At 43.5% G+C, this 25384-nt stretch overlaps 1 protein-coding gene across 1 annotated transcript in view; it reads right to left on the reverse strand.

Annotated features, from left to right (window-relative positions):
- Nucleotides 1-24974, reverse strand: part of NXPH4 (neurexophilin 4) — a 130786-nt gene extending 105812 nt beyond the window's left edge. The window contains exon 1 of the mRNA XM_089509235.1: nt 24910-24974. Within this exon, the coding sequence (XP_089365361.1) occupies nt 24910-24966 (57 nt within the window). The 5' untranslated portion in view covers nt 24967-24974. The remainder of the gene's footprint in view (nt 1-24909) is intronic.
- Nucleotides 24975-25384: the final 410 nt, after the last annotated feature.

Below are 25384 nucleotides of genomic sequence, written 5' to 3' on the forward strand. Positions count from 1 at the left end.
TTTATTCGCAGGATGCTTTGGAAACAGAAAGGTCTTAAGTAAGGTGCTGTTTCTCAGCATCCTTCACCCCCAACAATCTATAAAAATAGAAGAAATAATACTGGCATGCAATATAGAATTCCAATAAGTAATACTGAAAACCAAGTATATAAAACACTTGGGGAAAGGGTTCCACACATTTTAAGAATTACTTTCAATTTTCTTCTCAACTCCTTTTTGTTCCTCTTTCCTCACCTTAAAGTCAGAAGATGCAAGAACCTGGTCTGCAAGGAAACACTGAGGCCTGTTACAGACAGCCAAAATAAAGCTGCTTCGAGTCACAGTGGAGGTATGGTGTTTCAATGATGCATGCGTCCTAAGAGTCCAGAAGTCGCACCAAAGCCACGCTCCAGACCTAAGGACTGGAGTGTGGCTTTGGTGTGGCTTCTGGACTCTTAGGACGCATGCATCAGTGAAACACCATACCTCCACTGTGACTCGAAGCAGCTTTATTTTGGCTGTCTGTAACAGGCCTGAGAAAATGATTTCTTTCAGTCTCAGGCACCCTACTTGCAGAATGGGATAGAGAAAGGTTTTCTCTAATTGCATAGATGTAAATAGAAATCCAAATAATATGTCACAGTAGTCAGCATCTCAAACCACAGCAAAGAAACAGGTGTCAAAATTGGGGGCGTTACATGCGGTTGCCACATCCCCAAACTAGCGCTTCCAGGGGCGGCACAGAGCCGCCTCTTAAGGGCGGTCTGTCCAGCCCCTAACTGAAAGAAAGAAGCTAGTAGCATGAGCTTTCATTGACTTGAGCCTACTTTCTTAGATGCATAGGGTGGAGTGGAGAGTCCAGAGACAGACCTATATAAGTGTGTGAGAATGTCAACTGAAATTCAAAACCTTGTGGGTATGGAGATGAGGTGACAAGTTGTTGGGGGACAAAGGCAGGAGGAAGAATGTTGCCTAAAGCCAAGGAGAGCAGATAACCATATGGATGAGTAATGAAATGTAGTGTGGAAGCCAGAGTGGAAATGTGATGAATGGTCAAGGGCGCCCTCCAAGGATGAGGGGGTTAGATAGTGTTGAAATGTGTGTAGTATGCCAGGAAACCATTGTGTCTTTTCAAACCACTGCTGAAGGACTGGAGTCTGTGGATACATTCCAATTCTGTTACAGTGCGCCCATGTCATACGCGGACGCACTATACGCGGCTTTCAGCATATGCTGAAAGCCACATAGGGCATTAGGGGCGGCACATTCCATTTAGATTAATGGGGTGTGCACGCTGCCGCAGCACCACCACACTGCTGCCACATGCACAAGCCCCATTACTTTCAGTGGGGCTCAAGCATATGCGCTTTTCTTTTATGCGGGTGTGTGTGTGTCTGGAACGGATCCCCCACGTAAAAAAAGGGTGCACCGTATTTATGTTGTTCCTCCAAACAGTATAATTGCGATTGTCAGGCAAGCCTCCTCTTCTTGTTCCAGAGAGGGAACCATCTACATCCACTGACTTCAGACCCATCATCTGGACCACTAATGGGGACATTAAACTGTTTAACATGTTCAGACATGGCATTAATGGAGACCACTGAATTAGCTTTAGATATTCTCTGCTTCTGTTTATTACCTATTCAAAACAACACGGCTCTTTAGTACTACAGTATAAGGGAAAATACAGCAACATTTCAGCAGCTAGATGCTTGCAGAAATGCCGGGTTGCTATTCACATTAAATATAGTGTGTCACTAACATAACCTGCCTTACTTGGGCAAGCTGGACGGCATCTGTATTAGAAATACTAGGCTTCCTCCACAAACCCCACGAATGAATGGGAGTCATTAGTGTACAAGCGCAAACGGTCTCATGTGAAATTCCTCATTTCGCTAGAGCTTTCAAGAGACATTCATGAATTGCTGGATATGAGGAATGTGAATGTTCTCCCATGCATACACTTTGCATTAAATGAGATGTCATGGTAGCAGTGGCACTACCGCTGTATTACAGCTGAATCTTGTGCCTCTCCAATAATATTGGAGAGAAGGGACATGGTTAACTCAGAGGGGCTGACTTCTTGCTTCTGTCAACAGTATGCCCTAAGGAAAATAATGCCCACACATACACTATCCCTTATCCTTGAACCTGGAAGCATTACGTTCAAAACTCAGCTCAGCCACAAACTTTAAAACTGGCGCTACTCAAAAGTGGTGGTCCACAGACTAGTGCCACTGTGTTAGCCATCACCTGCCAATCCTAGCGCTATCTGGCACACACGGGGGGGGATGTTGGTGCCTCACCTCAGATAGCCTCAGCAACACTATCTTAATCCTCAGTTTTGCCATCTGAAAAATGGAACGCTCCCAGGATAACTGTAGTAAATACTTAACGAGGGCTAACAAAGCACTCTGAGCTACTAAATACGGATTCAAGTACATTCTGTTAAAGCTAGCGGCAACCCATTATAATATTAAAACAGAAGGCTGTTTGGAGCTGCATGATTCCCAAGCAGTCTCCTCCAACTCAAGAGAGGCTACATCTCTGTTGTGGTTGTTATTATTATTATTATTATTATTATTATTAACCTTTATTTATAAAGCGCTGTAAATTTACACAGCGCTGTACATAAAACCTTTTAGTTAGACGGTTCCCTGCCCTCAGGCTTACAATCTAAAAAGACATGACACAAAAGGAGAAGGGAGAGGTGGTGGGGAAGGGGATCAGGTCCAGCAGTCCTTCTCTACCTCTGAGGCCTGGACCAAGGCAGATGGCATGGAGGAAGGGCTTAGGTTCTTAATGGATGGTCAAAAGGAGAAGGGAATGACAGTAGGGATGGGGGAGAGTTAACTGCCTTTAAGTGACCCTATGAATGAGAGACCTCCACATCACCCTGTCCTCAACTGCCTTGCTGTGATCTTGCAGATTCATGGCTGTGGCTTCTCTGATTGAATCTACCCATCTAGTATATATTCTTCCTCTTTTCCTATTGCCCCCAACTTTACTAAGAATTATTGTCTTTTCTTGTGAGTGATTATCTTCTCATGATATGGCAGTTTCAATTTAGTCATCATGGTTTCTAGGCTTGATTTGCTCATTTATTGGTCTTTTCCACAATCCACAGTAATCATATCTGCTCAGCTTTATTGGTCTTTTTCAAAATCCACAATTTACATATCTTTAGTACTGCTCAGATTGATTTTATTTATTTATTTATTTATTTATTATTTTATTTTATTTTATTTTATTTTATTTTATTTATAAACTGCCTTTCTCCTGGACCCAAGGCAGCTCACAGATAAAGTTGGTTAAAAATTTACCAACACTGTTTTAAAAACAGTATAAAATTGCATTAAAAATACAGAAGGTAAAAACATAAATAAACACAGCATGCACCCCAGTAAGAAGCCTCCCCGAGAGTGATTATATATTACAAGCCTGCTTCAAGAAAAAACATCTTTGCCTCCTGGAAAAGGGAAAGCAGGGAGGGGCCCAGCTTAGTGTCCCATGAAAGGGCTGCAGTGGGACTATTTGGCTTCAGACTATTCTCTTGGTCCCTGGGAAAAACCTCTGTGGTACTTGTGAACAGGGGCTGAACCTGTGAAACCAAAAGGAAAATCTAAGATTCCCCCCCCCCCCACTTCCTCCTCTTTCATAGAGATCAGTGCAAGGGAATGTAAAAGGATTTGCCTAACCTCTTCTCCTTCTAGTTCCAGGAAACCACATTTAAATCCAATCCCAGAGATTTATGCAGCAGGAAAGATCCACCATGCAGAAGGCGGTTGCTGGATTTATGGTTGCTGCTTGGAACTGCAAATGGGAGTGGAACTGCTTTGATAGATGGGACACTGCTTCCCTACTTCGTGTGGAGAGGAAAACAAGCTGTGGATAATTCTAATGTCTGACAAAACACCAAGGAAGCAGGCCTTCCATGAACAAGCCAGGCTGCCAGACTGACAACTGGAGAGGGCTCCTGTACTTTTAATCGTTGTATTCGACAGAATTTCACCATCCGGTATTGCTTATTACCTGGCTGTGTGACAAGCAACAGCTGCTGAAATGTCCTCTTCTAACAGCCATTGAAGGAAGAGGAGCCCTCTCCAGTTGTCACTTTGGCAACCCTAGCAGGCACAGATGTATTTGGGAGGTGACAGGCAGGGGAAAGAGGCTACCACATGCCCTGGGACCCAGGTACATAGCAATACAGGAAACAAGCCAGTTACACAAGATCAGACCAGTTGTCCATCTACGCCAGTATTGTTTACTTTGATTGTCAGGGGGGGGTCCTTCAAGGTCTTGGAGGGGCAGAGCTTTTTTCAGAACCAACCTCATTCCCCATCCCCAGTCATTTTAAACCAAGATGTCAGAGACTGATTGAGAGATCTTCTGCATGCAAAGCATGGGCTCTTCCCCTTAGCTTTATGGGTCTTCACCTGAAACCCCTCCAATCCTCTCATATATGCACACAGCTGTACATCTGAGACAACATGAGATAAAGTGATGGGAGTTTGCACATGACCCTTGCCCCTGTGTTCAGTGAGTGCACAATGCAGGGGTGGGTAACTGTGGGCTTCCAGATGGTTTTATGCTGTTATTATCACAATCCCCTCATCAATGACTATGCTTGCTAAGAATGGCAGGAGTTGTGGTTCAAAAACCATCTAAACAGTCACAGTCAATGGCCCACCCCCAAGTAATGATATGCCCATTAGCCACAGCTTCAGCAGCCCCACCTTTGCCTGTTAGTGTTAAAAGGGGAAATTGGTATTAATACCCACTCTCTAAATAGGAAAAACAGGTATTATCCAAGGCTTTCATTAACATTATTTATTAAACTTTTTTAGAAACAGAGAGCAACATGAAAACTAACTGAACAGGCCCAAGACTCTCCCGTCCTCAGGGGTGGCAAAGGTAGCCTCAGCTGGTCTTCCTAGCTTCTACCCCAGACTGAAAACACTCCCCCCCCCCCCCAGCACTGAGACCTGCTATGCTTGTGTTTTAAAAAGGCAGTAGAGAACAGAGAGCCTAAATACTCTAAAGGCACCTGATCCTGTCGCATTTTGAAAGCTAAGCAGGGTCAGCTCTAGTTAGCACTTGGATGAATACCAGGTGCTGTAGGCAATATTTCCGAGGAGGGAGCTGGCAAAATCATCTCTGAGGATTCCTTGCCTAAGAAAATCCTATGAAATTAATGAGGTTCCCATAAGTTGACAGGCACATACACACAGACAGAGAAAAAGGCTTTTCACACTCAAAAAGAAAAAAATAAGAGCAAAGACATATGTAACATTTTTAGACCAGTGTAGCTAGCATAGACGTTCACTCATCATATTCTGTCCAAATGTACCTTTCTTTTCCAGGGTCAATGCCTGGGAGTGAGTGAGATGGTTCTGAAAAACTGAATCCAGCTGTCCATGGACTGGCAGACCATCTGTGATGTCAAAATGAAAACACCTGCTCTCATCCACAAGAACAGCTCTCTAATACTATATGCAATGGGATCTTGTAGGACCTTTGAGATTACTGGTAACTGAAAGAAAAAAGCAGGTAGCATGAGAGTTCGTAGATTTGAGCCTACTTCTTCATGCTATCAGCGTCTTTCTTTCAGTTAGTTTCAAAGGTGCTACAAAATCCCTTTGCATACTGATTTTCCAGACTAACACAGTTATGTCTTTGGTCTATAATATTGTGTTAAAATGTGCTTTTTTAATATATATATAAAGTAAGGTACTGAATGAACAGATTAACATAAACATGTATGTAGCACTTCTAAAAATAACAAGATAGATAATCTCATTGAAACCATCAGAGAATGGCAAGACTGACATTTGATCTGCAGGCATGCATACTTTGTCATTATTTCATTTGTAAAGTCAAGCTCACATTTATGTTCTTACCGATTAAAGCAAAGTTTTTCTCTAAGAAGTTTCTGTATCACTGTATTACTGTAATGCACTCTTTGAAAACTACAGTTGGCCCACCCCATCTGCAGGCGTTTGGTTCTGGACCTGAAGTCCAACTATCATCAAAGGATGTTGCTGCACAACAACAACAACAACAAGGCATTTGACAATAAAGGCGCAGGGCCATCTGTGGACATGTCAGTCCACAGATGGAGATCCCACGGATGGGCCAACTGTATTCAGAAACTTCTGTACATTCAAGATGGCATGTTTCTGGGCACAATTCAAAGTGCTAGTTTTGATCTATAAAGCCCTATACAGCTTTGGTCCAGATGATCTGAAAAAAGTCATCATCTCCCCATAAGGACCTGCCCAAATCTTACAATATTCAGGGGAGGGCTTTCTCGACTTCACACCACCCACCCAGGGTCTTGGTGGCTGCTCCGAGGCTTTGGTACTCCCTCCCAAATACGTTTATAGATTTGCCCCCTCTGTTTTCTGTATTCTTTTCACCAGCAGGCAAAGAACTTTTGTTTACAAAGGCCTCCAGCCTTGGCAGACCTGGGTAAAGTGAACAGCACTGGATGTGCTGTTTTAATATGAATTGTGTTTTAAAAATGTTTTAATAGTTTCAAATTTAAATTTGAAAAAAATAGTGTTTTAATTGAATATACTATTTAATGTTTTTTAAAAACTTTTATACTTCATATTGTTTTAATTGCTGTCTTTTAATTTATATGGTAAATCACTCTGAAGCTCATTCAGGAGAAAAGCAGGATATAAATAAAATAAATAAATAGATTTCACCATCATATTTTATCCTCCTAATGGTAACTAGCCGTAAACCATGCACCTAGCTTTAAGACTAAGAAAGGATTTGAACTCTGGTCTTCCTGGTCCAATACTCTACATTCAATTCTAGTTCTATAAGAGCATTAGGCTCCAAACAATAGCCCTATTTCTGCCTGGCATCTTAGCTCTAATATGACACAACAATATGGTAAATCAATATTTGCTTTAATATTAGTTTAGCTTAACAGCAAAGAATTCTGGGAAATGTAGTTTGAGATTTCTAGTGGCCCCCTCCCAACTACAACTGGGGGAAATGAATGGTCATTAAATCCATAATATAGACATGCCCCAGAAACCAGAACAATTGGAAAGATGCATGAAACACAGAAATTCTCTTTCTTCTCAGTCATTCATTCTTGACAGATTCTCTTGAGTATGAAGCCATCTTGATCATTGTTAAATTATACTACCCATGAATTTGCATAATGCCCTTTTAAAAGAATCCAGTTCTATTACTATTAAGCGCTCTCAACACCCACCGGCAATAATTTTGCAACCTCTGGAATAACTATGCATTGCTAGAATTACACAAGGACTGTGACTGGAGGAGACACAGGATGGTTAAGGGGCTGAACCACCCTCCATACACCTGGTTTTTCAAGCTGTTTCCAACTTATGGTGACCCTAGGGAGACCCTATCATGGGATTTTCTTGGCAAGATTTGTTCAGAAAAAGTTTACCATTGCCTCCTCCTGGAGCTGAGAGAATGTTACTTGCCCAGGGTCACCCAGTGGGTTTCAGGGTCGAGCTAGAATTATATTCTCCAGGGTCATAGTCCAACAATGAAATCCACAACACCATGCTGGTTCCCATAGAGATAATCATGAGAAAGATGCTACTTCTCCAAGAGATTAATATGTATTTTGAAAGACTAAACTGGAAACCCCTGTGCATTCCAAATCCATAAAGTCTGACACTGCTTTGAGCAGCAGCAACTGCCATCAAAGAAACCAACTTTGCACAATGACCTAGCTGTGCTCAGGCACCATCAATTCTCCTCCTACTCCTTTCCTCTCCTCCTTCCGCACCCATCTGGACATTAGCCAGAAAGACTTTTTAAAAGCCAGTCTGTTCGGCATATATTTATATAAATATACATATAGCAGATGTTCTTCTCCCCTTCAGGGGAGAGAAAGAAATTAAAAAGTATATGTCCGCTGTGAATGCTGTGTGACCTCAGCTGCTTGCGCCACACTCAGGATGGGACTGGAGAGAAAAAGAGACAACAGACCTACAATGGGACAGTTCTCTGTCCCTTCTCCTACTCCCCTTCTGCACCATCCCTCTCTCTTCTTCCCCAAACCCCTCAAGAGCTGAAGCAGCAGCTTTTATAGCATCCCCCAGAGCAGGCCCAGGGAAGGAGAAGGGGGGAAATTAATTCCAATCCTAGAGCAGGCCTTGGCGGCTCTTAATAGCCGAGATTGCAGTCCCGGTGCTCATTTACCGAATGGCTTTTCGCCCGGCGATCTGGGGGTTGATTATTTCTTTAGCATCAATCCAGCCGGGCGCGGAGAAAAGTTTTCATCTTCTCGGGGCCATTTAGCCTTGGCGGCAGAGGAGGAATGTTGAACAGGGGAAGCAGTTTGGGGAGGGAGGGAGGAAAGAAGCAAAGGCTTTTCAGTAACCTACAAAGGAAAGAGATACGATACAAATCATTTGTTCCCAGGGTCATGTGCTGACGCTGATAGCCTTTAAAAACCTGCATCACCAACACAGCAGGGTTTGCTAAGGAGGGACTATACTTTTGGATTTGAGTGTGCCCATACGTAGCCAATTATTGCCACAGGAACAATCAGAACATCGTATGGTAGTCAGAAGAACCTCAGAGACCATCCATCTCAACCCCATACCAAAAAGTTGGACTATACATAACCCTTTGCAATCCTGATCAAAAGCACATGCAGGAGGGGCCTCCTCATGTGTTCACAAAGGAAATAGGTCAAGGCAACCTGTGTAAGTAAGCCCAGCCCCAAGCAATACAGGAAGGCCAAGCCATGGTGTGACTTCCCAGAGTTGCCAGTGTTCCTCTCACAGCTCAATTTCTTCCACCATATCTGATGATGCCCCTGCCACTGATCTAAGCCTTGTTTCCTCTCCAATTAAACCCGTGAACTCCAAAAAATACCCTTCATGCACTAATTCTCTTTCTCTCACACATGCCATTAGATGGATTTCTATCAGTCCTCAATGCAGGACACTTCTTCATCACCAGCATCACACTAATAATCTGCTATATGATCTACTGGTGAAAGTTTTCGATTCAACACCAAGAGGCATTGTTATATAGGGACTATCCTGCCAGACTTAAACCCAAGAAGACCAGGTTGAAATCCATCTTCAGCCACAAAGCCTTCTGAGATCAAGGCTAGTAACTATCTTTCAGGCTAACCTACCTCACAGGAATAAGGGTAAGATAAAAATGTGTTCAAACTGCAAACTTCAAAAGGAGAACCAAGAGAAACTGAGCAGAAAAACATCTTACATTATGCTGCTTAGTCTTCTTGTTTAAATCAAAAATTATTTGTTGTGTGATTGTTTCCCCAGTGAAATGCTAACAGTCAATTAGCAAAGACATGTAGCTTAACAGTGCATGGGAAGAGCTCCTCATGTTCACTCATGCTCCAAAATTTCACCAAAGTCTTCACGTAAAATGCCATGGCCTTAGCAAAGGTGTTATTTAGGCATTTATGCTATGGTTAGTTCCAGCGTGCCCCAGATCTGGATGCGATTGGTGGAAAATTATTGAATCATGGGCGGGTTACAGACCACCATTAGGGACGTCCTGAGGACGTCCCAGTTTGAAAAAGGGACGTCTCTTCCAGACGCCCCTAACCCTATCACGGACAGAGTCCATGACAAATGGCGGTGGCCGTTCCACACGGCCGCCGCCATATTGACGTAGCGGATGCTGTGCATCCGCACGTCGCGCCCCGGAAGCGACGCCACAAGTGCGTGACTAGCACCTCACAGCGTCTCTTCCAGGGCCCAGGAAGGAGCGCAATTTCCGCGCTCCTTCCTCAGAGTGTCCAAGAGCCACGCGGTTTGGCCGCTGCAGCTCCCAGACGCTGAAAGCAGAGGCGGAGATAGACCGCCGCAATCCGGCGGTCTGTAACGCGCCTAAGTTCCTGAAAGTGTCTGTTTAGAGAAAGCAACACAGGGAGTCTATATAATTGATCATGCAAGATACCACAAAATGCTTTGTTTTTAGCACCCCCACAGCAGTCAGTGCCATCCACACAGAATGGTGGGACATAGAAGGGACTGTGCAAGATGGCATTCAAACACATTTCCTGGAACAAAGTGTAAGGCCATCTTGACCCAGATACCTATAGAAACACAAAGGTTCCTTACTTCATGTTTTCTCCCACATCCTTTTCTGTCTTTGTGGATTTTCTTGATAGTATCTGAATACCCAAGCCAATGAGAACATGGTCATAGCTTTTCTGCTACAAACAACATGAGCAAGTATTTTTAAACATTCCTGGAGAGATGTGGGAGAAACTAAGGAGGCATCTGCAACTGTATGGCTACAGGTATGAAAAGAGGGGTACCAAACCATTCTTACTCAGCCACAATTAACTAATTGCATTTATAAACTTCATCAGAAGGCAAAGGCAAATTTGTTTTCCTTTCCTTGTCCCTGCCTGCCATATCCTGCTGCCAATTGATGGGCACTCTGCTTCCTGCCATAACACCCTCAGCGCCTGTCAATCTCCTCCCACACCTCCTGATAACCTGGCTCCGACAGTGCCCCTCAGTTCTGACCTCCAGCCTCCCTGTTTATTCTGATTCTCATGCCGCTCTCAAATATAATCAACTGCAAAGAGGGGGAAATGGCAAAGGCAGAATATTTCATTCTTATTAAAAAGCAAGGTGGCATTTGTCAGGAGGAGGAGGATTTGGACCTAGCCTAGCCATTGCCTTTCGAGCCCCCTTTTTCGCTGCTGTTCTAAAATGGATGTGCTGTGTGTCCCGAGATACGCACAGCGTTTGGGTGGCAGACGGGGTCCTGTGCCTCCTTATTGAATCGCTGGCAGCCAAGGGTTTAAAGGCCACAGCAGGGGGGGGGGGGTGTTATTAAAAGAGAGGGAAATGAGTCATATTGGAAAGCTTCACTCTGAATTACAGTGTGTTTGTTCGGCAATATATTAACTCTGGAGATGGCTCAGAAAGAGACCAGGCGCTCCGTCTCTTGGAGATAGCTTTTCAATCATACAGGGTCCCTCGCATCAGCACCTTGGCTAGCACCAAAAGATGCAGGCGTCTGGGTGGGCAGCACATATTACTGGGGGGGGGGGAAACACTTCAGAAATCATTGTTATTTAGATTTATCATTCAACCCATACACAGTCCTTTCCCAGTAAGAATGCCTGGCCCAAATTTAGCACCAAGAAAACTAAGATTCTGCAATCTGAATAAATTATGCAAACAGGGACAACTTTGCTTTCATTTGCATAATGTATTCCATTTCTGGTGTTGAGGGGTGTGTGTGCGTATGTGCAAGGAGGTACACAGTGCTCAGAATTTTTTATCGGGGGGGGGAGGGGGGGAAGGTCTATTTAACCCACTGCCTCTGCTTCTGAGATTTGATGTGGTTCTGCAGTCATTAGGGCTAGAAACTTGTTTTACTTATATTGAACTGTACATGATTCCATACTTATGCAGCACAAGTAGATACCTATGAAACATCTGTAACTCAACATACGTAGCAGCATTCTCATTCTCTCACCCAGTCTCAAATACCTACAAGTTAAAAAAGGGAAAAAATAGTGCCAATTTTGCAAGCAGGGATGTCCTTTTCATGACACTGAACACAATTTCCACTTAGCTTTTTTCTGTAATGTCGGCATAGATCATACAGTGGTCAAAATCTGTTCTTTTAGACTTTTTTAAAACAATGATCCTGTTCAGTTTTCTATTTCTGCACAAACCCAATTCACACTCACAATGAACATGGGACAAACCCCCAAATGGCTTTTGTTTTGAAAGACATAGCCATAGTCTTTTGCAACATAAAAAGCGGGAAGGGGGATGTGACAACACCTGGTTTTTATTTTAGCATTTAAAGGGACTGGCACTTTCAGCTTTTTCTCCCCCAGCCTCTCTCCAAATGGCTGTAGTGTCAAATGCATAAATGCCCTACATGACAAGGATGCAAGGTAAGATACCAGAACAGTTTATAAGCTGTGTCAACAGTTTCTCAAGTGGGCTCTCAAGATTTCCTGATGAGGAGATAGTTTTCTAGCCTCTTTATGAGTCAACATGATGGGGAAGGGAAGGCAGGCCTGTGAAGAGTATGAGGTTCAAGTCTTAGTCCTGTCAAATAACTCTTTTATCAAAATGGGCCATTAGGAAAATAATGTGCTGACAGATCCTGAAGGACTGCAAGTTCAAATCAGAATCTGAATGGTGGTGTGATCCTATGGGATGCAAGGTGCACCTTTCACGGTCAATGAAGTCACACATGATATTGTCAGACTCACAAAACATAGAAGAACAAATGGGTTTGGGTTCTGCCTTCACTACCATGTTCAATTCTTTTGAGCTCTTCTCAAAATGTCTTCTACTCATTGGCTGGCATCCTGTTGGATTAGTCCCAACTAAAGCAGACTCATTCATCAGTTGCTGAATGGTGAGTCAACACATAGGTAAAGTCAATTGATTCAAAGGGTCTACTCTCGTTAACCAAAGAATTTAAGCCATTGTGTGAGAACAAGAGAAAAGGCCCCTTTTGTTGTAACACTCTATTTATGAATCACTTTCTTCAGGATGGTACAATCTTGCAATTTTTTCAGGCTCCAGATCAAAACATTTGTTTCCTTCAGGCATTTTAAACTGGACAATTTACTGTTATTGTTCCAGTGTTGTTGTTTTAAAAAACTATATTTATGGTTCATCACTTTAACATTATATGATGAATTTGTTTGTTGTTGTATGCCTTAAAGTCATTTCTGACTTATGGTGCCTCTAAGGTTAACCTACCACTGGGTTTTCTGAGGCTGAAAGTGTGACCTAATAGCTATTTATACATTTTGAAGCAAACAAATAATATATCTAGCATAGAGATTGGCAACTTCATGGGGGCACAACAATTTTTCCCTTCAGACCCCCACAAGCAGCTCCCAAATGCAACTATTTTCCAATGCAGGTACTCTCAAAATGGTAACAGGAAGTGCATGTGTATCTCTTCCTGTCACCATTTTGAGAGTGGCAGCAAAAGAAAACAAGGCTATTTCGGGATAGTACACTCTTCTGAGATGCTTGTGGGTTTGGGTATTTTTGCATATTTTTATGCACTGGAACATCCTGTGTAGTTTCAGTGCAGAAACTGTCCAGAAATTGTGGTGATTCTTTTAAATTGGGGCCTGAAAGAACTATTGGAGGCTACATATGGTCTGCAGGTTGCATTTTGCCCATCCGTGCTATAGGAAATGCTAGGAAGGAGGTTAAATCAACTCAGTTAACCCCATTTAGTTATAAACTGATTTCTCTCCTCTCTCAGTTAAGAAAGTGAAGCTGTTTTTGAGAAAGCAACTGCCTCTGTGCAAGTGTTTTGGATAGTTATACTCAGCGACAGAGAGAATCAAAATGAGAAAGCAATCTTTACATATTCTCACCTTATTCAGACAGAATAGAGCAAGCTGCAAGCTAGAGGAATCCAGTCCAGACAACTGAGTTCTCTCACCACTTGACAAGCAAGTGTCAATGCAACACAGAATTAAACACACACAACTCTTCCTCTACTATTGCTTAACAGAGGGGCACAAAAAGTAAAGCACACTCTATGCCTGAACCCTTACCAATTTCTGATGGGCCACCAAGCACCTCCTCATTGCTCAGACCCTCACAAAGAAGACTGGACCAGGTAGCCCTCTTACCAATCTTTCCAGCAAGGAGTGCCTTCTCCTCTTCACTTCAGATTGGAAGAGTTACCTTTTTGGACTACAATTCCCAGAATTCTCCACCCAACATGGTTCTTGGCCCAGATCTTCTCAAAACTCATGATCATTTTAAACCATAACTGCTCAGACTTCCTGAATGCACAGTCTTACTTTATAAGCATAGTTGACCAAAAAGAGAAAGAATAACAAAAGAAAGAAAGAAACCAGGCTAGGCCAGCTTATGGTGCAGAACTGCAGGGAACCTCAACTGAAAGATAAAGACTACACGGCAGCTATTTAAAGGGAGCAGCATTATTTCTTTATTTAGGTGGCATAACTTAGGAAAGCCTGCTGGACATGAAGCAGTGATTATTCCTATAAACATTTAAGTGAGTTTAGGGGGAAGCCAGCATGGTATTGTGGTTTGAGTGTTGGACTAGGCAGGAACCAGGGTTTGACTCCCCACTCAGCCATGGAAACCCACTGAGTGACCTTGGACAAGCTGTACTCTCTCAGTATAAGAGGAAGGCAATGGCACACACTGCTCTGTAAAAGATCCTGCCAAATAAACTCTATGAGAGGGTCTCCATAAATTGGAATTGAGTTGAAGGCACAAAACAAATGTACTAGGGATGTCTACAGGACACAGAACCTTTCGCTTGGCTATCCTTGTCATCTTTCTTCTTCTCTAAAGAGATGGAAATTCAGCTTTGTGACAGATGCAGAAAATGAGATAGAATCAAGAGTGGAGAGCCAAACCTTGGAAAATGATAAGATATGCCTGGATGCTGCTGGACTGGGGTACCACTCTTATGTTGCTAGCCTATAACTGGAGCAACCAGAGTGATAATAGGGTGCCAGTCCTGAAAGATTTGCTCACAACCACAGCTATTTTGGTTATGTAGCTTTTTTCCTTCTGTTCAACCATGCAGAGGTGGCAGAAGAATTTGTCCAGCAGTTTTATAATCATCTGGTCAAGGACATGGGGTGAAGATGTAAGCTGACAGAGTAAGCAAAGCAGCAAGACAAAGGAAAACTACATGGGTATGGCATGAGGGCTGGTAGAGGATGTCAGAGTGTCTCCTATATTCAAGACCAACCTTCATTGTACAAAAATATGCTGTATTGAAGGCTGGCCCCTGATGGAACAGATTAAACCTATGGAGGTTTCAGGACACAGGCATGTAAAGCTTCTGGATGCCTTCTCTCTAAAGCACTGTGGCAGGGCTGGGCAATGTATGCCCCCCCCCCCAGATGTCACTGGACTTCCATTCCCATCTGCCATACTCTGTACATAATCTGGTTAATGTTTATGGAAGCTGTAGTCCAACAACATATGAAAGGCTTCTGTTCCCAGAAGAGGATACAAGGCATCCCTTTAACAAAAAGGCATTTGATGGCTGAATTAGTCTGGGATAGAATAGAGGCAAATTCCCTTAATTTCCAAATTGTTCTCTAGATTCTCTTCCCTCTCCCAACTGACTTCTCTGGGACATAATGGCCAGGCCTCTTTATCAGAATCCTGAACAATGGAAACGTCAACGTGCTGAACCTAAGAGTTAATGGCTCTCATTCAGATCTATTCAAACTAACATATTTTGCACATGTGTCTTATTTGTATGCTTCCTTCTTTACTATTGTACTAGCTATCCTTGCAAGAAGGACAAGGTAACAGATAGTAGAAGGCAGGGAGTAGATCAAAGTAGCTTTTGAAGAATTAGTGGTTCACCCATCCAGTCAGGCACATTTCTCCAGATACTAGTAAATGACACACAGCAGGGTTTTGGTACATGCATTGAGAAACCTCACTAGAGATCATGAGAAAAGGAGCCGGAAAACAGGCAAGGCAAAGGAAGCACACACAAAGAAGATGGAGTGTTTTTTTAAAAAGGAAGCGTTGACTTTGAAGTGTCTTTCACAACACACATAAGGGCTAGCAGCGTACAATTAAAAATAAATAAAACACCGGTAACAATAACATCCCCAAACGTAATAATGAAAACATACCTCAGGAGTCCATATTCTGCCCCAAACTGGACATTTCAGTAATAAACTGACCTAAGCATAGGAACTTCTTGAGTAAAAGCTAAAAGGGGATGGAGAAGAATGGAAATCAAGGGCTCCCCCTACTGGATGGACATGGTGCATGCGGGTATGAAGTAGAAGAGAAATCCATAGCAGATCCTTTTCAATTATAGACAGAGACCTTTATCCACTCCGACATCAAATGAATGGTGTGGGAATCTTGCACAGGTCAGTGGCCTCTGAATTGTAAAAAATGAGCTTCAAGCCATTTGCAACAGTGTCCTTCCATCCCAACTTCTGGACACATCATAACAGCGCAAGAGTGTGGTGTTTGGGGACAAACAGGATTAACCACATAAATGAGGCTAAACACAGTGTCTCCCAAAATGTGCACAGACTTACAAAGGGATGTTTTTAAATTTTATATGCTTTTTATTTATAATATTGATGATTTCCATTTTTACCTTGGCAATTCCACTTAATGTAAGGATTTCTCATTTCCAGAGAGCCAGTGTGGTTTGAGCATTGGACTATGACTCTGGAAATCAGGAGTTGATTCCCCACTCGGCTATGGAAACCCACTGGGTGACCCTGGGTGAGTCACATACTCTCAGAAAAAAACATGATAGGTTTGCCTTAGGTTGGCAATGAAGGCACACAACAACTACAACAACATACCAAAGATACCAAGGCTGATAAAGAGTGACTAGACCGAGCAGGTTATTTAATGGCCTTCCAGTTCCACACCCTCTTCTGAGTTTTCTGTATTGATGTCAACAGCTGTAAGCAAGCCTAGAACTTTTGTGAAAGAGGCAAAGACACTTGACACTGCACAAGAAAGGGATGCCATGAGAAGGCTACCAAGAATGTCATTAATGTGGAGCATCATCCGTGGCATTGTACAACTGACCAATGTGGGGCATCTGTGATAAATCATTATATTTAGTTACAAAATGTGGTGGCCATTTTGTTTCAAGCAGGCCTAAATTAACGAAATAAATCATTCCTCTGTTGATCCCTTGAACATACACATCCCACCTTAACACTCTACCATTCTTTTCCCAGCCATCCAGGGATTTCTTTTAAAAATGAACTTTACCTTTACAGCCATTAGAAAATGCTGCTTCCTGTGTTATGTAATTCCTTTCTTCTCAAAATAGGACCTCTGTTTTGTGTACTGCTTTCCTGTCAGTCACAATTACGATATGGGTGAGTCAGACGATGAACTGTAAGCAAAGGTGCTGTGTGTGTGTGTGTGTGAGACTCAGAGAAAGAAAGAGAGTTGTAGTAAAAAAGAAAGTGTGACCTTGCTAATTAAAACTGCTGCTGAGATATATCCTGCCTTCAGATTGGCTTCTCTCAAATTTAACTCCTATAACAGCTTCACTGTGGTTTAGCTAGGGCTGCCATATTCAAAGAAGTGCAGGGCTCCTGTGCCTTCAAAGAGTTTTCTGAAAGATAATGTCAGTGTCCATTCCCACACCTACCCAAATTACTGCTGCAGTGGTGGGAGAAGCAGCCATTTTCTCCCCTTTAACTATCTATTTAGATCCAGATGCCTATTTGTGAGCCATTGGTTGCTGGTCACTTGCCAGTTTCCAGGAATGAAAGAAACATTTGCGGCTAATAGGTACAAATGGGGTACCAGTCCCTGCTACAACAGAAAGAAATAATTGCTGGTTTCCCACATCACACAGCTGGGGAATCACAGCTATACATCATCTGGAGCCCCTGACAGAAAAACCCAAGCCCATTTCTCTACTGAGTAAATAAATTCCTGCCCCTCAACATACTTATCACAGCCCCTGTATGAACGCAAATAGTACCATGCTGCTATGTAACAGTGCCATAACCAGTAAGAACTGGGAATGGGTTAAAGCCAAGTGTGGGGTGGATTTATTATTTTATCAAAATGAAGCTCAAAATGAAGCTATGACAGCTGTTTAAATGCAGGAACATCTGGCAACCGTGTGACCCTGTGAAGCAGCAGGGCCAGACAGGGCTCCAGGCACCCATCAGCTACTTTAAGTGGCTATTGAGCATAATAAATAGAAAAGGAAAATGAAGCCAGCCCTTTTCCCAGTACAGGGCAATACTGAATGCAGTGAGATAGTGGGCCCGGGAAAAGGATGGGCAGCATTATCTGGGGATGAGGAGACATGCCTTTGTCCTTGGGTCAAGAAAATAATGGGATGTTCATTCTGTGAAGCTGCTTTACAGTTAGACACATGTGAAACTTGGCAAAGAGCCTTTGCCAGTCCACAAAAGTATTTGCCCTGTTTTTATATGAGAAAATGTGAAGTAAAATAGACACTAGACTAAAGCTAGCTGTATACACAAACCATAACTGAAGTTTCCTCGGCTATGAACTGCTAGATCCTATTTTCTCAACAGGGCCAGAAGTAAATAAATCAATAAACCTTGCGATCTCCAGACACTTGCTGTAACTATCACCTCGCTGTATCCCCCCTTAAAATCTGAGGAACCTTCTTTCCTGTGTTGTTATTCTCCCAAAAGAATTAACACAGGAATTGTGGAATGGATATTTCTGCCTACCTCCTACCCACGCTCCAAATGCTGGCCAAATTCTAGCATGGTATGCCATCACAGTCTATTCCAGACAGTCCCAAAAGGGCTTTTGATAAAATCTAAAATGGCAAGTGTACCAGTCTGGTTTGACTCAAATCCTAATGCAACAGCTCTCAGTGGGTGAACCTAGAACCCATTCATTGGGTTCTACTACTCCCAGCACAAAACAGTCTCAGTCAGTCATGCCTTGAACCTTTGCATATGTCCAAGACAGGGAGGAGCAATAAGAAGCAAAGCTGAAATTAAGGGTTTTAAAAAAAAACTGTAGTGGATCCAACGCATCCAGTCATCTCTCCTCTTTGGTATGTGATTCATTCAGTTATGCACTTATCACTTGAGTCCAGAGACACAGCCATGTTAGTCTGGAATATCAGTATGCAAAGGGATCTTGTAGCACCTTTGAGACTAATTGAAAGAGAGAAGTTGTAGCATAAACTTTTGTAGACTAGGGTCCAAGACACAAAATAGAAATAACTGCAGAAATAATCCAGTTTGAGATCGCTTTAACTGCCCTGGCTCAGTGCTAGGGAATCCTGGGTTTTGTAGTTTATTGTGTCACAAGAGCTCTTTCTGACAGAAGGCTAAATAATCTCACAAAACTACAGTTTCCAGGATTCTCTAGCATTGAGCCAGGGCAGTTAAAGCGGTCTCAAAATGGATTATTTCTGCAATGTGTTTGGGCACTAGGTCTGTTTCCTTTGTTTCCAGAAAGCTGCTTTCCTATAAATACAAGGTTTGACTTTTTAGAATCTTGAGCCTTGTTTGTACTTCAGTTCAACCTTTCTTTGTCCAAAGTAGTACAATTCTAGCCCTCAAGACAAAGATACAGTCTCCATTCAAACTGCAAGCATGAGTTGTGTCTTCTAAAAGCTCGAAAAATCTGATGGGTGGACATGGCTCCCGAAAGCATGGATCCCAAAGGCATTGCAACCCTCACCTCCCTTCTCAATCTAACAGTCTTCACTCACAGATTTCCTGCTATCCAGTACCAATGCCTTCTGCCCTCAACCTATTCTTCCCCCCACCCCCTGTCCCTGGAAAAGTAAATTTCAAATTTGGCCATCTATTTTGCACATACAAAGCATGCACTTCAAGAAAAATTGTGCTCTTTTTTCCTTGCACTTTAAAGGGTTTTTGCCCTTTAATTTGCCAGTATCTACTGTCAAATACATGTACAAAGACAAAACAGACTGGGAGGCAACTTCCCATTGCCCTGCACAGTGTTAAAAGCAAGAGTGGGTAGAGGCAGACCATTTCACATACTTTTCTTCTTACTGTACTTAACTAAAAACTGTGTGCTAGTTAAGTAGCCTGAACAACATACTGGTGAGAATCTGAACATGAGCTGAGTAATTTTCAAACACACAATTATCAAATGCTCAAGTATATAGATGTTATTAGCAGAAGATGGCTAGGGGACAGGTGAGGGCGCTTCAGTTTATTGTTATTTTAAAATTAATTTTGTAGTTAAGACAGCAACTACTAGTGGATTTGCAGGTACCCCAAACTGTATTGTTTTGATCTAAGCTTGCTAAAACACTCAGATTGTAAAATGATTAAGGGATGAAGGTTCTTTAAGATTAGAAAAGAAAGAACTCCAGACTAAAAGTGGTCAAGGTTTTCGGCTGACTCTTCTTGCAATGGCTGCCATGTGCCAAAATACTGGCAACCTTGAAAAGAGGATGGGCACCTGCTTTTTAGCAACTGCCTTGTGGAGAATGTATGACCTTTCAGTTGAGGGCAGCAGTGGGTGGTGGAGAGAAACCTTCTGGTAAGAGGTTTTGGCACTGGTCTGTAAATTTTGTTTGCTCTCAAAGAGCAAAACACTTTTTGAGGTGAAATTGGAAGCAGAGGAAAGGCATTGGAAGAGCACATTTAGTCTTCAAATGATTTCATCTTGGTATGCCAGTAATCAAAATGGAACCTCTGGTGACCTAAAAAGAAAGCTGCATAATCTTTACCAGTCAAGAGATGCAGCCAATGCAAAAGGACCAGTGGCAGTGTACACACATTTGTATCCAGAAGGTCTCACCACTGGCTTCTCCGGGCATATAAAGGATCTCTGGTAGCAGGTGGTATGGAAGACCTTTCTCTGCCAAGACCCTGGAGAGCTACTGCTGATATGCCTGGAGTGGACAATACTGAGCCAAATGGACCCAGTATAAAGCAGCTCTCTATCTTCCTAATGGTAAAAGGATGCATAACATTGGTTCTGGTTTTCTCAGTCATAATAATGCACCCTTACATGATGAAATTCTACCTAGTTAACTCTTTCAAGAAAAGTCTGTTCCCAGTACGTCCACCTAACTTTTTAGACTCCCTTTAAAGTCAAGAAGAAGATCTTTATATGCAAATGATGGGAAAATTTGCGGTATGAATTCCAACCCCCCCACACACAAAAAAAAACATTTCAAACCAGATATCTAAAATTTAAGCTCACTGAGAAGCTCTGAATAAATTAACCATCTTGTGGGAATAAAATGAGACATAATCTTCATGAACACCATCCTGGACTTCTCAGAAGATAAAAATATGGGTTTAAATGAAGATTAACCACACGCCTAATAAAAAGGAGATCGACTACTTATTAGTTTGTAAGTATTACCAGATTGTGATCATTCATTATTTTAGATTAGCTTCCACATGTTGAGGGCTAGAAGCTGGTCTTTTCCTTTTGTGGAGTACTTTGATATTGTTACCACAAGAGCCTCAGGATTTTGCGTTACAATATTCATGACCCTGACCATCAGGGCTTTAGACTTCCTTGTCTCCTGCTTTTAATACAGTGGAAACATGAAAGATCTGGAAAAAGAATGTGGCGATGAATAAAAATTCCTACCAGCGAGGAACATCAACTAAATTCTTAAGCTGAAAAAACAGCACACTGTCTTTCTCAGATCTGGATATTTGTGGTGGGGTTTGGGATCTACAGGCAGCAATAAAATATCATTTCAGCAAATGGTATTGAAGACAGAGATGATGCTGGGATAAACCAGAAATGTCAAAAAGAAATTCCACTTAGTGACACAATTGTAAGACTTCAGAGGAGAGAAAACAGGGACTGAGGAACAGGCAAAGTCTGTAAGAGGCTTGCTTTGAAAGCAGTCCCACTGACTTTTGCTGGGCACCTCCAAACTAACTCTGCTGTGCTGTGCAGCCTAAGATGTTAATGCAAACCAAGTCCTCATATTAGAATACAAGGTAGATGATTTTCTCTCTTTTAAACTTTGCCTTTTTAAAAAAAACACCAAACAATGAAAGATCCAGGAATAAAAGAGCTTGGGGTGGGTCTGATTTCCTACACAGATGTTAGACTTTGTTGAACTGACACTGCTTCTTCATACAGACCTAGTTTAAGAAGCAGGAAATTATCTTTTTTGCACCTTCACTGTGTGTTCTCCGATTTAGGTTTAATGTGCCTCTCCCCCAAAAAACTAGTAGTTCAATCTCCTTTCCAAACCCAAAGCACACGTCCTACCTTTGATCTTCCTCCCTTTCACAACAGACACCCAAAGATTCACTTGGTTATCTGAATAAAACAAAGCTTTTTCCGTCTTAAAAGCAGTGCTCCCAGGCTGATGGAAAACTTGCAGGGAGCCCAACAAGAGTGCTTCTCCCCTCCCCATCTCGCTACAGAGAACAAGATAAGCCCAAGGAACATAGACTAGTTAGATCTAACCTCGTGAAAGGCTGAACGCAGCAGCAGCAGCGCCTTAAGAAGAAAAGAGGGTGGGTTTTTTTGTATTCTTGAAACTGTTGAAAAGTAAAAATTGATTGTCATGAAATCCGATTCTCCCTGGCCTGGTGCTTAATGAGCCCGTTCCTTATTTCTCCCTGAAACATTACAATGCTGCAAAAAGAAGAAGAAAAAATAAGACACGAAGAGGAGGGGAAAAATTAAAATGAAGCCAACGCTTTAACTCGTGATTTGCAAGAACTAAGAGGGGGAGGTAACGCAATCCCAGTTACTTGTGAAGGTATTATTTTATATGCGTCCACACACACAGAGGCAGATGTGTATGCAGCAGGAAGAGAAGAATCAAAATTTTATGATCCCTACTGAAAGCTATTGTTCGCCTGGTAAAAGAAAAGAGGGAAGTTCCCAAGTTCCAAATCACAGGGATCATTATTATCATTATTATGTTTTAGGGATGCTTTTTAAGCATATTTGGGAGAAGAAGGGGGGAAACCATGCAAAGCCCTGGGGAATGAAAGCAGGAGGTGGGAAAGGTCTGAGTGGGAAGGAAGGCCTCTGCAATTATTTAATAACACTTTGCTTTAAGAGCTTCCCTACTCAGCTTAAACTGGATAAATCAGGGGAGCAAGCCTCCAAGTGGAAGAGTGGGCTAATGGGCCACCTACGCTCCTGGTTTAACCAAGGAGGATACTACTAGCCTGAAGGAAATACTTTGGGGCACTACCTGCCGGGTTATAAAGGTGGTGGTGGAAAAGCAAAGATAATCAAGAGAAACACACAGTCTCTTTCATGGGTATGTAGGGGAGACATCCATTCAGACTGGATCAGAAGATGGGCAGCCAGGGATTGCCAAGGTCAGAAGGGGGCAGGTTTTGTGCCCACACTGGTTTTGGAGATACTGTCAGCCCTCCATATCCACAGATTCTTTATCCACAGATTCAAGCATCTATGGCTTGAATATATATCCAAAAGCAAACCTTATTTTGCTGTTTAATATAAGGGGCACCATTCTACTATGCCACTGTGTTTAATGGGACTTGAGCATCCAGGGATTTCGGTATCCATGGGAGTCCTGGAACCAAACCCCAGGGGAATCCAAGGGCCCACTGCAGTCAAGTCCCAGTTCAGTTTTTCTGCCTACTTCCAGGGTGGCATCCATCTCCGTCCTGTCTTCAAGGAAAGCAGAGAAGATCTGGGATCTACAAGAGATAGATCTTTGGAAGCATTAACAATGGAATACAAAGCTCCGCAGGGTCCCTGGCTGTTCAGACATGTCATTTCCACACCTGGAGTTTAAATCCCCAGCCAAGAGAAAGCACAGGCACACCCTGGCAGAAGGTCACAGAGCTTTGCCTGAAATTACTCAGCAGAGGTTGGGATTCTGTGAATGGGAAGTAGAGCCTCAAAGAGAGTAAAGGAGGAAGCGAAAGGCAGGAGGGGTGGGATGTATTTTGTTGTTGTTAACCCTCAAATGCTTCTGACTCATGGCGACCCTATGGATGAGACATCTCCACTGCTCTGTTTAGTTCCTGCAAACCTATACCTATGACCTCCTTAATAGAGTCCATCCATCTGGCATGTGGCCTTCCTCTCTTCCTACTTCCCTCCACCTTTCCCAGCATCACTGTCTTTTCCTATGAGTCCTTCATTCTCATGATATTGTCCCTGTGTCTATTATGATAAGACTGATCCCCACTGGAGAAATAACCCGGTTTGGCGCCCCTTTAACTCTTTGTCTGGCTCAAGGCTATGGAATTCTGGGAGTTCAACCCCCCCCCCCAACCCACATAGTAAGCATCCCTTTATGGGGCCGCCCCAAAAGTGGGTGGCTAAAATGCAGTGCCCTCAAACCCACAAAACCTATTTAGGTCTAGGCACATAGTAGCAAGGGTACACGAACCCCCCCCCCCCCCCATCCACAAGAAGAGAGAGTTCCTTTTCTATGGAGAGCACCAAAATGGGGGGCTCAAATGTGGTCTCCTCGTAAGGGGAGGCTATACACCTGTGTAGCAAAGTGTAGCAACACCACACCCCAAATCTTTAAGATTTAAGGTTTGCAAATGTGTGGGTAAAACCCACAAACCCTATCCGGGGTTGGGCACTGAGAGCAAAGTACTGCAATACCCCAAATCCACCAAAAAACCCCAACAAGGGATCCCTTTCTGGGGACGACGCAAAACGTGTGACTAAAAACGCATTATCCTCAAACCCACAGAACCTATGGCAAAGTACACTTAACACCCCAAATCCCACAAAAGAGAGAGAGAGAGAGAGAGAGAGAGAGAGAGAGAGAGAGAGAGAGAGAGCCCTTTCTAGGGGGCCAACCCAAAACTATGGGTGCCTCAAAAGCGTACAAATAATAATAATGATGATATTAGTAATAATAATAATAATAGCAATAGCCCCCAGCCCCTGATCCGGGCTGCCCTCCCTGGCCCCAGAGCCAACAAACGCCCCCAAAGCCCCTTTTCTGGCGCCAGAAGAAGACACCCGTTTTGTGCGAGTCGGGTTTCGAACCCTCCTTGCGACTTGCCTTGCCCTCCCTTGAATGTAGATACAGAGGGGATTGGGGGGATTGGGGGGGATTGGGGGGGCTGTCCTTGCTGAGGGGAAGAAGTCTCCTCTTTTGCCTCCCCCCTTTCTTTCCCCTTGCCCCCCCCCCAAACCCGCATCCCGCCAAAACCCCTCAGTAGCAGCAGCAGCAGCAGCAGCCCTAACTTTCTCCCTCTGGCTCTTTCTTCCCAGTCTGAGAGGATTCGGAGGCATCCTCAGTTCCAAAGGGACAGAAGTTGAGGGGGACCAGGGGCGAACGCGTGTCGGGGAGGCACGTGTGAATGTGACGGGGAAAGAGAGAGAGAGGCGCCAAGCTCTGGACCCCGCTTCCCTCCTCAGGGGAAAAGAGGAGCCAACTTTGCTTTTCTGTCCCTGGCCAAGCCCCGTTGCCTTGGGGTCTTCTTCTTCCTCTTCTTCTTCTTCTTACCTTTGGGGCAAACCAGTGGCTGAGGAGGAGAGGCGCCCAGCAGCTCAGGACCTTCATCTTGCCCAGGCGCCCAACACCAGCATGGGCAGCAGCCCCAAAGGGAAGGCAGAGAGGCAGCAGAGGGAGAGGGGCTGAGGAGGAGGAGGAGGAAGAAGGGGGCTGCCTGTTTCTTAGGGGAGCAAGGGGCTGTGTGTCCCCCCTCCAGCCCCCAAAGAGAGAAGCCAGTCCCTCCGGGGCGGAGGCAGCAAACGCCCAGCAGGAGAAGGAAGCAGCAGCAGCAGCAGCAGCAGCAGGTAGCCACCTCTGAAGGAGAAGGAGAGCAGGAGCAGGAATCCTGGCAGCCCTGAGCCCAGAGATGGCGAGACGAGAGAGGAGGAGGAGGAGGAGGAGGAGGTAGAAAGTTGACTTGGCACTTGCTGGCTGGGAAGGGAAGGAGGGAAGGAGGAAGGGCTGGAGGAGGAGGAGGAGGGAGAGA

The sequence above is a fragment of the Sceloporus occidentalis genome, unplaced genomic scaffold, assembly GCF_023333645.1.
Source record: "Sceloporus occidentalis isolate IW3139 unplaced genomic scaffold, rSceOcc1.0.p SCAF_1, whole genome shotgun sequence".
Taxonomy (NCBI): Eukaryota; Metazoa; Chordata; class Lepidosauria; order Squamata; family Phrynosomatidae; genus Sceloporus; species Sceloporus occidentalis.